This window comes from Rattus norvegicus, chromosome 7 (assembly GCF_021556685.1).
Source record: "Rattus norvegicus strain SHRSP/BbbUtx chromosome 7, alternate assembly SHRSP_T2T, whole genome shotgun sequence".
Lineage (NCBI taxonomy): Eukaryota > Metazoa > Chordata > Mammalia > Rodentia > Muridae > Rattus > Rattus norvegicus.
In genome coordinates this window covers 139,631,412-139,644,972 of record NC_141540.1, presented here as the reverse complement: position 1 = coordinate 139,644,972, position 13,561 = coordinate 139,631,412, and the positions used below count along the sequence as shown (strand labels likewise).

Genomic DNA, 13,561 nt, shown 5'->3' with positions numbered 1-13,561 from the left:
GGGATATCCTTGTTAAAAGCAGTGGAGATCCATTCATAGCTATCCTTTAGATTAGTGTTGTGTTGACTCTTGCAAGAACCTAGGACTCTGCTTTTTGTGAGAGGGATTTTGACATGACTAAGACTTCTGGGTCAAGTGGGTTGCAACGTTCAGGCCTGTAAGACAGTAGCTGACCTGAGACCTAAGAATAAAGGCCAGGGATAGGCCAGGGGTTAAGATGAGGCAATGGATGTGGTTTTAGTTGGAATGATTGCCCTAGGAACTGTTACAGAGGCGGGTGGAAGTGGGAAAATGGAATGGACACCTGAGAATCCAGGATGAGAGAAGGAGGTATGTGCTTGGAGGAGAAGTGGGCAGTGGGGTAAGAGTCAGAAAATGAATTCCCTAGGCACTACGACAGAGATTTGTAGACAAGGCTTGTCTCTGATATCTAAAGGGTCTGCTTACCATTAACTGACTTCTTATAATGGGAAGAGGGCTCACTGGGGAAGCTTAGTGGACATACAAGTATCTTTTGGCACCGACAGGTCTCCCCGAGAGGGCCCTGCCCAGTCGGAGAGAGGGATGGACAGCCAGAAGCCGCCTGCTGAAGATAAAGATTCAGACCCGGCAGGTGAGGAGGACGCATCTCCTAGTTTGCTGACAGCTTTTGGCTCCTCAGGGGTAGCCCTTTATTTCTGGTCCTGGCACAAATCCTGGCTCAGTCTAAAATACACAGGTAGATTGCTGAAGAACTTTGTTCTTTCAGACAAAAGTTTAAATGCCATCTCCTCTCTGTTCATTCAGCTGATGGACTTGCAGCCCCTGAGAAGCCAGGTGCCACTGAGCCACACCTTCCCATCCTGTGTATCGGGGAGGTCTCAGTCCCCAGTTCTGGGAGTTCTAGGCTTCAGAAGCCGCCTCATGACTGCAGGTAACTTGTTTGTGGAAAACGGGGCTTTATGGGCACACAGGGATTTGATTGGAGAGGCAAGGGCTTTCCAGAAGTGTGAGTAGGATGCACGGGTTTGCCAGATCACAGGGTTACGGGGGTGAGGGGTGTTGTCTGCCATGGTGCTGATGTCTGTGTGTCCACAGTGGGGGTCCAGCACGGCGTTGTGCGCTCTGTAACTGTGGGGAGCCCAGTCTGCATGGGCAGAGGGAGCTGCAGCGCTTTGAATTGCCATCTGACTGGCCCGGGTTTCCAGTGGTATCCTCTGGGGGAAGCTCAGGTCCCTGTGAGGCAGTGCTGCCCAATGAGGACCTATCACAAATTGGTTTCCCTGAGGGCCTTACGCCTGCCCACCTAGGAGAGCCTGGAGGTAAGTGGGTTTGGAAGCAGGGTGGAGGCTGGATCGTCCTGAGCTGGTCACAGTGTTAACCTGTTCCTCTCTGTTTACCTCATTCTACCCATCAAGGGCACTGCTGGGCACATCATTGGTGTGCAGCATGGTCAGCAGGTGTATGGGGGCAGGAGGGCCCAGAACTATGTGGTGTGGACAAGGCCGTCTTCTCAGGGATCTCACAGGTAAGGTTAAGGTCAAATGATCGCGTAGGTGAGGGCGGAGTGGGCAGAACTGGGGAAGGGCTAGCGGCTAACCTTTGTTGAGCTGGTTGGCTCTGAGGCTCTCACCTCCTTGCAGCGCTGCTCCCACTGCGCCAGGTTCGGTGCCTCCGTTCCTTGCCGCTCACCCGGATGTTCACGGCTTTACCACTTTCCCTGTGCGACTGCCAGTGGCTCCTTCTTATCCATGAGAACACTGCAGCTGCTCTGCCCGGAGCACAGTGACGGAGCTGCACATTTGGGTGAGAGAGCAAAGGGGGCCGAGTGTGCCTTTGACTTTGGTACTCCACAAACGTTATTCAGTCAGAAACTATAGTCTTTCTGTCTCTGCAAAATAGATGCAAACTTTGTGAGTACAGGGGCTCTGCCCGTATTTGCCTATCTGTAGACACTCCAGTGTCTGCAGTGCCTAGACTAGTATACCTGTTAGCTCTGTGTGACTGTCTTGAGTAGCATGAGCTCTCCGTCACTGACCTGGACTTTCCTTCCTTCCTACTGTAGAGGAGGCTCACTGTGCAGTGTGTGAGGGGCCAGGGGAGCTGTGTGACTTGTTCTTCTGTACCAGCTGTGGGCATCACTATCATGGAGCCTGTCTGGACACTGCTCTGACTGCTCGCAAGCGTGCCGGTTGGCAGTGCCCTGAATGCAAAGTGTGCCAAGCCTGCAGGTAAGAGTGTGAGGGCTAAAGAGTAGCCATATGCAAAGTTTGGATAGAAAATGAGGCTAGGAGGGATCCAACAATGTGTCCTGTGCCTTTTAGGAAACCTGGGAATGATTCTAAAATGTTGGTCTGTGAGACGTGTGACAAAGGGTACCATACCTTCTGCTTAAAGCCACCCATTGAGGACCTGCCCGCTCACTCGTGGAAGTGTAAGGTGAGTGTCTGCTGATAGCCCCTTAGCACGTCCACAGTCGCCTTGGGCTCGTGGGTCACGTGCATGCCTGTGTCCAGCTGTGCTTTGACTAGTGTCTATCTTGCCTTCTCGCTTCCCTAGACATGCCGGATATGTCGGGCCTGTGGGGCAGGCTCAGCGGATTTGAATCCCAACTCCGAGTGGTTTGAGAACTATTCACTCTGTCACCGCTGTCATAAAGTCCAGGGAAGCCAGCCTGTCATTTCTGTTGCTGAACAGCACCCAGCTGTCTGTAGCAGGTAAGTAGTGTCAACTGACTCAGGACAGGGCATCAGGAGGGGTGAGACTGAATGGGCTGGGTTAAGTAGGCAGCCAGCCTGCAGTGCAGCCCCGCCCACCGACACCTCGTCCCAGTAGGCTCCTAGGAGTCTCGTTAGCTGGAGAGAGCCACAGTGCTTGCTCCCCTGCACCTTCTGCAGATTTTCACCCCCAGAGCCTGGTGAGACGCCCACCGAGGAGCCCAGCGCTCTGTACGTCACATGCCAAGGGCAGCCAAAAGGCACACACGTGACCTCTGTGCAACCCAAGGAACCGGGGCCCCTGCAATGTGAAGCCAAACCACTAGGTGAGTAGGGCTTAAAGGTCCCTGTGGCAAGAGACAGTTTTTGCTTTGCCTCAGACCCTGCACTTTTTGTAGAGTTCAATCTGAACTAGGTAGGAAGACGATGTGTTGTGTCTACAGGGAGAGAAGGGACCCAACTTGAAGCCCAGTTGGAGGCTCCCCTAAATGAGGAGATGCCACTGCTGCCCCCACCTGAGGAGTCACCCCTGTCTCCACCACCTGAAGAATCACCAACATCTCCACCACCTGAGGCCTCTCGCCTGTCCCCACCAACTGAGGAGTCACCCCTTTCTCCACCCCCTGAGTCATCACCTTTTTCTCCACTGGAGGAGTCTCCCCCATCTCCTGCACTAGACACACCCCTGTCTCCACCGCCTGAAGCCTCACCCCTATCTCCACCATTTGAGGAGTCTCCTCTGTCCCCCCCACCAGAGGAACTGCCCTCTTCTCCGCCACCTGAAGCATCTCGCCTGTCTCCACCACCCGAAGAGTCGCCCATGTCCCCTCCACCAGAAGAGTCACCCATGTCCCCTCCACCTGAGGCATCTCGTCTTTTCCCACCATTTGAAGAGTCTCCCCTATCTCCTCCACCAGAGGACTCTCCTCTGTCCCCACCTCCAGAGGCATCACGGCTTTCCCCACCCCCCGAGGACTCGCCCATGTCTCCCCCACCTGAAGATTCACCCATGTCCCCCCCACCTGAGGTAGCACGCTTCTCGCCTCTGCCTGTCCTGTCACATCTGTCCCCTCTGCCTGAGGTATCACGGCTGTCCCCGCCACCTGAAGAATCTCCCCTGTCCCCACCACCTGAAGATTCTCCCACTTCACCTCCACCTGAAGCTTCTCGACTGTCCCCACCACCGGAGGACTCTCCTGCCTCACCTCCACCTGAAGCTTCCCAACTGTCCCCTCCCCATGAAGAGTCACCTGCTTCACCACCACCAGAGGACTCACTTATGTCCTTGCCGATGGAGGAGTCACCCTTGTCGCCACTGCCTGAGGAGCTGAGACTCTGCCCTCAGCCCGAGGAACCCTACCTGTCTCCTCAGCCTGAGGAGCCCCGACTTTGTCTCCAGCCCGAGGAGCTGCCGCTGTCCCCACAGTCGGAGGAGCCATGCTTGTCCCCTGTGCTTGCAGAGCCCTGCCTATCTTCTCAGCCTGAGGAACTGCGCTTGTCCCCTGTGCCTCAGGAACCACACCTGTCCCCTCAGCCTAAGCAGCTCCACCTGTCTCCCCAATCTGAGGAGCCATGCCTGTCCCCCATGCCTGAGGAGCCATGCCTGTACTCGCAGCCTGAGGAACTACACCGCTCTCCTCAGCCTCAAGAGCCTCCTGAGGAACCAAGCCAGTGTCCTGCACCCAAGGAGCTGTCCTTGTTTCCCCCAAGTAGGGAGCCACCTTTATCCCCAATGCTTAGAGAGCCAGCCCTGTCTGAGCCTGGGGAACCACCTCTATCCCCACTTCCTGAGGAGCTGCCCTTGTCCCTGTCGGGGGAGCCAGTCTTGTCACCTCAGCTGATGCCACCAGGTAAGGAGGTAGTATTGTCCCATTACTTGGGGTAGTCTTAACACTATGGCAGATCTAATCTAAGAGCCTCATTTTCTCTTCTCCCCCAGATCCTCTTCCTCCTCCACTCTCACCCATTATCCCAGCTGCAGCCCCTCCAGCCTTGTCTCCTTTGGGGGAGCTAGAGTACCCCTTTGGTGCCAAAGGGGACAGTGACCCTGAGTCACCGTTGGCGGCCCCCATCCTCGAGACACCTATCAGCCCTCCACCAGAAGCCAACTGCACTGACCCTGAGCCTGTACCCCCCATGATTCTTCCCCCATCTCCGGGCTCCCCGATGGGGCCTGCTTCTCCGATCCTCATGGGGCCGCTTCCACCACCTTGCTCTCCGCTCCTTCAGCACTCCTTGCCTCCTCCAACCCCTCCTCCCTCCCACTGCTCACCTCCTGCCCTGCCCCTCTCTGTTCCCTCCCCACTGAGTCCTGTGCAGAAGGAGGTGGGTGTCTCAGGTGAAGCTGGGCTGCACGAGATGGAGACTGAGAAGGGTCCAGAGCCTGAGTGCCCAGCCTTGGAACCCAGGGCCACCAGTCCTCTGCCATCCCCTATGGGGGACCTCTCTTGCCCTGCCCCCAGCCCTGCCCCAGCCCTGGATGACTTCTCTGGCTTGGGAGAAGACACAACGCCCCTAGATGGGACTGATGCTGATCCTTTGCAGTCACAGACTGGACAGAACTCTGGCAGTTTGGCTAGTGAACTTAAAGGTTCTCCTGTGCTCCTGGACCCTGAGGAGCTGATCCCTGTGACCCCTATGGAGGTCTATGGCCCAGAATGCAAGCAGGCAGAGCAGGGCTCACCCTGTGAAGAGCAGGAGGAGCCTGGTGCACCAATGGCCCCTATGCCACCCACGCTCATCAAATCCGACATCGTCAATGAGATCTCTAATCTGAGCCAGGGTGATGCTAGTGCCAGTTTTCCTGGTTCAGAGCCCCTCCTGGGCTCTCCTGACCCTGAGGGAGCTGGCTCCTTGTCCATGGAGCTGGGAGTGTCTACAGATGTTAGTCCAGCCCGGGATGAGGGCTCCCTGCGCCTCTGCACCGACTCGCTGCCAGAGACTGATGACTCCCTGTTGTGTGACACTGGGACAGCCACCAGTGGAGGCAAAGCTGAGGGGGACAAAGGGCGGCGGCGCAGTTCCCCCGCCCGGTCCCGAATCAAACAGGTAAGAGGCTCTTGTGCCCCAGATGTGCTCAAGCTCCTGCTGCCTGCCATGAGTCAGAGCCTGGCGCTACCTTTGCACTTGACTTTGTGCAGCCTAGACTATAGATCCTGTAGTCCAACTTCGCTGACTGCCATGCGTAGAGGAGGTAAATGATTTACCCTGGTTCATGGCCACTCAGAAATACAATTGGGACTGAAAACTCGGTACTCTGAAGTCATTTCTTGTTGCTTTTGTCCTTCTCCTGTGGTGTCTGTTCTTGGAAGGCAAGGCCACTCACTCAGTATTTGTCGATATTTGGAACTTTGACTTTTTTTCTGTTTTTTTAAAGTTCCTCTTTTATTTTATGTATATGAGTACATTGTCGCTGTCTTCACACACCAGAAGAGGGCATCAGATCTCATTACAGGTGGTTGTGAGCCACCATGTGGTTGCTGGGAATTGAACTCAGGACCTCTGGAAGAGCAGTCAGTGCTCTTAACCGCTGAGCCATCTCTCCAGCCCGTTTTTTTTTCTGTCCTTTGAGTGGGACATCTGGGTCATTTTAAAAATGCTGTTAGATTCTTCATTTGTCATCTTTCCCTCCAAGCCTGTGGGTCCAACATACCCAGTCCTGTAATGGGCCTCTCCCATCACTTAGGGTCGGAGTAGCAGTTTCCCAGGAAGACGCCGGCCTCGTGGAGGAGCAGCACATGGAGGACGAGGGAGAGGACGGGCCCGACTAAAATCAACCACTTCTTCCATTGAGACACTGGTAGTAAGGACAGACTTTGCACACACACACCCCGCCCCCCAAGCATGCCTCATGTTCCTTAAAAGTTAAGCATGCTTAGAATCCTGTCAGTCCGTTGTTTGCCCTGAGGATTCTTAAAACCTCTGCCATGGGCCCCCAGCAGGGGAGTCAGTGTTCTGTCTCTCAGGCCTTTAGCTTAGCCAGGCATTCACACCTGTTTTCTGAGTATGGGAGAGAGGGCAGCTTAGCTGAGGCAGACTTTCTTCTTCACTTTCTACAACTTTCTGCTTATTAAGGTGGCTGATATTGATAGTTCTCCTAGCAAGGAGGAGGAGGAGGAAGATGATGACACCATGCAAAATACCGTGGTTCTCTTCTCTAACACAGACAAATTTGTCCTAATGCAGGTACTGTACTGAGCTGCAATGACCCAGCTTTAGCAGTAAGAGAAGGCATGCTGAGTGCATTCGCTCTCTTTCTCTCTCTTTCTATCTTGGCATCTCTCTCTCCCCATCACTCTATCTCGCCCTCTCTCTTTCTCTCTCTCTCTCTCTCTCCATCTCTCCATCTTGCCCTCTCTCTTATCTCCCCATCTCTCTCCACTGCTCTATGTCACCTTCTCTCTCCATCGCTCCATCTCGGCTCCCCCCCATATGTGCGTGTGTGCGTGCGTGCGTGCGTGTGTGTGTGTGTGTGTGTGTGTGTGTGTGTGTGTGTGTGTGCTTGCTCATGAGCTTACTTTGCTGAGCAGGTGGATGGGAAGAATCTGGGGCTTATTTTGCCTGTTTGAATGCCTACCTGGTGAGATGGCTTGTAAATGCTGCAAAGGACTGGAAAGGGTAGGAAATGTAGCCCAGGGAGCCTGTGCAGTTGCCCCCAGATAATCTTGAGCCTACTTTCTTTGTTGTCACAAACAGCTCTTACTGAATAAGTCTCTACCTGGCTGGTCTTCCTGTAACTCCTTAAACTGGTGATAGACTATATTTCTAGTTACTCAATTAGACCAGGAAGGTTTCCTAGGGGCACAGCTCTTCTGAATTGGGAGGGAGATGTAAGGGACTCCTGGTGACCTAGTGCTGTCTTAATACTTTGGGATGGACTTCTGATTCCCTGGTCTTTGGCTGGGACTGGGGACAACAGACATGTTTACAGGGCTGGGTAGATGGCTTTGGAGTAATGATTGCTCTGCAAACAAGAGGCCCTGAGTTTAGATCCCCAGGACCTATTTAAAAGCTGGCTCTGGCCGTGCATGTCAGTACCGGTGTTCGGGGAGGGAGATCGCAGGGCTTGCTTGTTGGCTAACTATCTTAGTTGGAATTGTGAACTTTGGGTTCAGTGAGACTGTGTCTCAAAAAAAGGGTGCAATATAATAGAGGAAGACTTTGACTCCCTCCATATACTGTTTTCATCCCCTACCTCGAGATAGACAAACATAGGGACAGAGATAGACAGAAGACAGAGGCAGAGGCATACTTGCACATTGGGGTTTTTGTTCCTCTGCAGGACATGTGTGTGGTGTGTGGCAGCTTTGGCCGGGGTGCCGAGGGCCACCTCTTGGCCTGTTCGCAGTGTTCTCAGTGCTATCACCCGTACTGTGTCAACAGCAAGGTAAGCTCAGGGCCTGGAATGTGTGGGCAGTGGGTAGAGTCAGTTCTCTATTATCCTAAAGCCCCACACTATTTATTTCATTATTTTATGACATTTATTTATCTGGTGGGGGGAGGGGGAACACATATGTCAGGGTATAATTGTTGAGGTCAGAGGACAACTTGGATCACTTCTCTCTTTCCACCATGTGGATTCCAGGGAACAGACTCAGGTCATCAGGCTTGGTGGCAAGGGCCTTTATCTGCTGAGCCGTCTCACCATCTGACACTTGATTTACTAGTAGAAAACATGCGTTATGGCCAGGAGTAGTGGCACATACCTTTAATCTCAGACAGAGACAGGCAGATCTTTGTGAGTTTGAGGTCAGCCTGGTGTACATAGTGAGCCCCAAGTCATAGTGAGACCTTGTCTCAAACCAGACAGATAACAAAACCAGACCATGGTGCAGGCTGGAAGTAGATCAGAGGATCGAAACTGCAGCTCCACATGCACAGAGAGGTAGCATTATTTTTAACCTAAGGTCTAATCAGTCCTAAAACTACCAACTTATTAATTAATACACTAGTAACATTTATTGGCTCGTATTAGTAACAGGTTCTAAAAGGTGAAGAAAAATCGAGGGGAATTAACCATGTCGGTTTGGTGCCTGCTTAATGACAGATGTGTTGTTCACGCAGGGAGGCTGTGGCCAGAGGCTGTCTGTTCACTCAGCTCCTGGGAGTCTCTAGAGAGGCACTTTTAGATGTCAGAGTGCGCTCTACAAAGCCCTGTGTGCTCAGAGATCTGCCTGCCTTCGAGTGTGTGAGCTCTGCACACCTTCTCGCACCACTGAGCTGAGGCGTGTCTTTTCTCCCCCAGATCACCAAGGTGATGCTGCTTAAGGGCTGGCGTTGTGTGGAGTGTATCGTGTGCGAGGTATGCGGCCAGGCCTCCGACCCTTCACGCCTGCTGCTCTGTGATGACTGTGACATTAGCTACCACACATACTGCCTGGACCCCCCACTGCTCACTGTGCCCAAGGGTGGCTGGAAGTGCAAGTGGTAAGGAGAAGGAGCCTGGGATCTGACAGGAGATGGTGAATGAGCCTGAGAGACACTTAGAGCAGACACAATGTTGAATGCATGATACCCTGTGTTACAGAGAGCAGCCTGCTGGGATGGTTCTCAGTGGGGCGTCTCTGGGGTCCTAGGTTGGGTGCTGAAGGTCTTTCTGCTTCTACTAGGTGTGTGTCGTGTATGCAGTGTGGGGCCGCCTCCCCTGGCTTCCACTGTGAATGGCAGAATAGTTACACACATTGTGGGCCATGTGCCAGCCTGGTGACCTGTCCTATCTGTCATGCTCCCTATGTGGAGGAAGACCTGCTGATCCAGTGTCGCCACTGTGAACGGTGAGGGCACCCCTTCCTCCTCAGGCAGCTCCGAGTGCTGCTGTTGGCTGGCCTTGCTGAGGCTCATCCTCGTCTTCCCCTCCCCAGGTGGATGCATGCTGGCTGCGAGAGCCTGTTCACAGAGGATGAAGTAGAGCAGGCTGCCGACGAGGGCTTTGACTGTGTCTCCTGCCAGCCCTATGTGGTTAAGCCTGTGGGTGAGTATCGGGTTGGAGAAGGACGGAGGCTATGAGTGTCTTACCTTGGACAGTGTCCTGAGCTGCCTTTGGTCTGTCCTCCTTCCACAGTACCTGTTGCCCCACCAGAGTTGGTACCTGTGAAGGTAAAAGAGCCAGGTAAGCCACCAAACCAAACTAGCTAAGACCATAGACTATCTCCTCTGCTCCAACCTCCAAACTTTTAAAGACTTAGGGTAAATGGCCAAGTCAGTGGCAAAGTTATGATCAGAACCAAGGTTTTCCTATTCCCAGACATGGTTCCTTCAGCAGGCAAATCAGCTAATGAGCTTCTTTACTACACGAATCTCATTCCAGAGAGCACAGCTTTCTCCTCACAGATGGGACAAGGCCATCTTTTCCGCCAGTGTGGGCAGCACTCTTAACAAGTATGCTGGCGTTCATCAAGTAGAGGCCTTCCTGTCTCTTGACAGCTAGAGAGTCCGTTTGGTGAACCTGTGGTTGGTTAGTAGGTTCTGGACATGGCTAGGCTTCTCTAACAGCAGACTTATCTCAGGACCCCTCAGTCACTGCTAGAGCCTTTAGTGGCCTGCTATTTCAGAAACAGACAGGACTGGTCTGTCACTGCTTGTGTCTCAGTTGGGGACATGGGTTGACGTGTGGAGTTTCGGTTTCCCTGGGGCCCCTGTCCAGGGGTCATATGTTTTTCCCTGTTGTCCAGAGCCCCAGTTCTTTCGCTTCGAGGGTGTGTGGCTGACAGAAACTGGCATGGCGGTGCTGCGTAACCTGACCATGTCACCACTGCACAAGCGGCGCCAGCGGCGAGGACGGCTAGGCCTCCCAGGCGAGGCAGGGCTGGAGGGTTCTGAGCCCTCAGATGCCCTTGGCCCTGATGACAAGAAGGATGGGGACCTGGACACTGAGGAGCTGCTCAAGGGTGAAGGTTGGGCTGGGATCTCAGAGAAAGGCAGAGAGCGGGACACAGCCCATTTGAGCTGGGATGTTGGGTAGGGGCTACAGAGCCACTCCTGGTCTTGCACTAGCACTTCGTCTTGCTCAGGTGGCACTGTGGCAGGTTACTGGGTTCCCTCTTCAGCGTAATAAGGATAAAAGGACCCATTCTCTGATCTGCCGATCTTCTTCTGTTACATGCAGGTGGTGTTGAGCAAATGGAATGTGAAATTAAACTAGAAGGCCCCGCCAGCCCTGATGTAGAACTTGGCAAAGAAGAGACAGAGGAAAGCAAAAAGCGCAAGCGCAAACCCTATCGGCCGGGTGAGGCCCTGGAGTGGTGGTGTAGGGCAGTAAAGGGCAGCCCACAGGCTCTGGTGGCTGCTCACTCTTGGCTTGTGTTTGCCCACAGGCATCGGGGGTTTCATGATCCGGCAGCGGAAGTCTCATACCCGAGTGAAGAGGGGACCTGCTGCACAGGCGGAAGGATCGAGTGGGGACGGGCAGCCCGACGAGGGTGAGACGTTGAGGGCTCCAGGGGGCTCTGGGAAGGTGGGGATCACAGCGCACAGGGGCAATGGCAGTGAGGCCAGAGTGTGAACTCACCCTGAGAAAGCAGGGGTAAGGTCTAGTTGGTTGGGGAACCAAGGCAGAGGTAAGAGTTGAAGCCAGCCATGTGTCTCCAGAAAGCCTGAGTCGTCCTCTTGTCTGCAGTGATGCCTGCCGACCTGCCTGCAGAGGGCTCTGTGGAGCAGAGCCTCGCTGAGGGGGATGAGAAGAAGAAGCAACAGCGACGAGGACGCAGAAAGAGCAAGCTGGAGGACATGTTCCCTGCTTACCTGCAGGTAGGTGTCACAATCCTGCAGTGAGGGACGGCTGTACCTGCAGGCCATCAAGGAATCATTTCTCTTGATGCTTCCTGCAGGAAGCCTTCTTTGGAAAGGAACTGCTGGACCTGAGTCGGAAGGCCCTGTTTGCAGTTGGGGTGGGCCGTCCAGGCTTTGGACTGGGAACCTCAAAACCCCGAGGGGACGGAGGTTCAGATCGGAAGGAGCTTGTGACAGCCTTGCACAAAGGTTAGTTAATAACAATGAACTGTTCTGAGGTGTCCAGTCTCCCTTCTGCCTTGTAGCTGGCAAGGGTGTCTGGAGGTGGGAGTGGGTGGGGTATTAACTAAGGGTGGGCATCAGGCGTCACTCGTCTCTGATTGGAGTGGGACCCTTGCTCTTAGGAGATGATGGTCCAGACGTTGCAGATGAGGAGTCCCACGGGCCTGAGGGCACGGCTGACGTAGCAGGTGAGGGCTGCGGGGATTGGGCCCTGTCTTGCTCTTGCTTGTTATCAGTGGACACCGTTTTGTCTCTTGTGGTTCCTATCGGCTTGAAGGGTGTTTGTGCCTCCATTCTGCTGATGGTACTCTCTTCTGGTATTATAGGGCTTGAGGATGGGGCTGTAAAGGCATCCCCAGTGCCCAGTGACCCTGAGAAGCCAGGCACCCCGGGTGAAGGAGTGCTTAGCTCTGACTTAGACAGGATTCCCACAGAAGGTGAGGCCTGCGTGGTGTCTTCTGGGTATGAGGGTCCTCCATGGGAAAAGAAGGCCCCACCTGTGGCCTGGATCTGTACTGCTCTGGTGGGAGCAGCCTGCTTACACTCCTTGGCCATGAGCTGTGGATCAGTGGTGATGTGTGACACTCTCTTATACAGCTCAGCAGCATGTATACCTTGTCATTCTCCCACAGAACTGCCCAAAATGGAGTCTAAGGACCTGCAGCAGCTCTTTAAGGATGTCCTGGGCTCAGAACGAGAACAGCATTTGGGTTGTGGAACTCCTGGCCTAGAAGGTAGCCGTACGCCACTGCAGAGGCCCTTTCTCCAAGGTACTTCTGGCAGGAGGTGGGCTGCAAGTCTGCCTGCTGTAGCCAGCCTTGTGACTGAGCGGCTGAGCGGCTTCTTCCCCTCTGACCCTGATGCTCTTGCAGGTGGGCTCGCCCTGGGCAGTCTCCCCTCCAGTAGCCCAATGGACTCCTACCCAGGCCTCTGCCAGTCCCCCTTCTTGGATTCTAGGTTGGTTTCTATGCTTAACTGTCTTTGGTGTTCCCTGTTATCCTTTCCCTCCACGTGGCTGCCTGCTTTGCCTCCTTTTGACTTTGAGCCATAGGACTTCCTTAAGTGGGGCAAAGCAGGGGCTTGGGGTTCTGCGCAGTTTGTCTGGGGTGAGTCTTGAAATCCCTGCCCTATATGACTCTCTGCCCCTGCGCCCCAGGGAGCGCGGGGGCTTCTTTAGCCCAGAACCCGGTGAGCCAGACAGCCCTTGGACAGGCTCAGGGGGTACTACCCCCTCCACCCCCACCACGCCTACCACAGAGGGCGAGGGCGACGGGCTGTCCTATAACCAGCGGAGTCTGCAGCGTTGGGAGAAAGATGAGGAACTGGGCCAGCTCTCCACTATTTCACCTGTACTCTATGCCAACATTAACTTTCCTAATCTCAAGCAAGATTACCCAGGTAGTTCTGGGCGAGGGCAAGGGAAACAGCCTGGGGCAGGTGGAGGGGTTTCCTCTGACTTGACCTCTCTACTCCCCAGACTGGTCTAGCCGATGTAAACAAATCATGAAGCTCTGGAGAAAGGTTCCAGCTGCTGACAAAGCCCCCTACCTGGTAAGACAGCATGGGCCAGCTAGAAGCCTGAAGTAGCATTTTTAGGTGCTTCCCTCAGGTCCTTGTTTTCCTGTCATCCCCTAAGCACCTGGGTGAGGGACTGACCTCTGGGGAGGCGGTTTGATAGGAGGGATGGAGCTCGGCTGCAGGCTGAGCATGAAGCCCTATGTTGTGTCCTTGTCCCTCAGCAAAAGGCCAAAGATAACCGGGCTGCTCACCGCATCAACAAGGTGCAAAAGGTGAGTGGGTGACTGTTCTAGGATTGAGGGATGTGGATCGTACCTTCATCAGCAGCCTGACTGCTC

The 13,561-nt window shown here is 54.1% G+C and overlaps 1 protein-coding gene across 12 annotated transcripts in view; it reads left to right on the top strand.

Annotated features, from left to right (window-relative positions):
• Kmt2d (lysine methyltransferase 2D) overlaps positions 1-13,561 on the top strand; it is a 40,212-nt gene that overhangs the window by 4,500 nt on the left and 22,151 nt on the right. For 6 of the 12 annotated variants that reach the window (XM_087555252.1, XM_087555245.1, XM_087555251.1 and 3 more), the window contains exons 2-31: positions 528-613; positions 787-913; positions 1,078-1,301; positions 1,398-1,507; positions 1,623-1,785; positions 2,045-2,210; positions 2,304-2,418; positions 2,539-2,696; positions 2,877-3,022; positions 3,140-4,546; positions 4,636-5,744; positions 6,382-6,498; positions 6,771-6,881; positions 7,978-8,082; positions 8,941-9,122; positions 9,305-9,469; positions 9,557-9,666; positions 9,757-9,804; positions 10,367-10,588; positions 10,801-10,920; positions 11,009-11,113; positions 11,311-11,441; positions 11,522-11,672; positions 11,828-11,893; positions 12,032-12,142; positions 12,338-12,475; positions 12,578-12,662; positions 12,862-13,103; positions 13,183-13,256; positions 13,445-13,495. In XM_087555252.1, the coding sequence (XP_087411378.1) occupies positions 565-613; positions 787-913; positions 1,078-1,301; positions 1,398-1,507; positions 1,623-1,785; positions 2,045-2,210; positions 2,304-2,418; positions 2,539-2,696; positions 2,877-3,022; positions 3,140-4,546; positions 4,636-5,744; positions 6,382-6,498; positions 6,771-6,881; positions 7,978-8,082; positions 8,941-9,122; positions 9,305-9,469; positions 9,557-9,666; positions 9,757-9,804; positions 10,367-10,588; positions 10,801-10,920; positions 11,009-11,113; positions 11,311-11,441; positions 11,522-11,672; positions 11,828-11,893; positions 12,032-12,142; positions 12,338-12,475; positions 12,578-12,662; positions 12,862-13,103; positions 13,183-13,256; positions 13,445-13,495 (6,108 nt within the window). In that variant the 5' untranslated portion in view covers positions 528-564. 12 annotated transcript variants of the gene reach the window in all.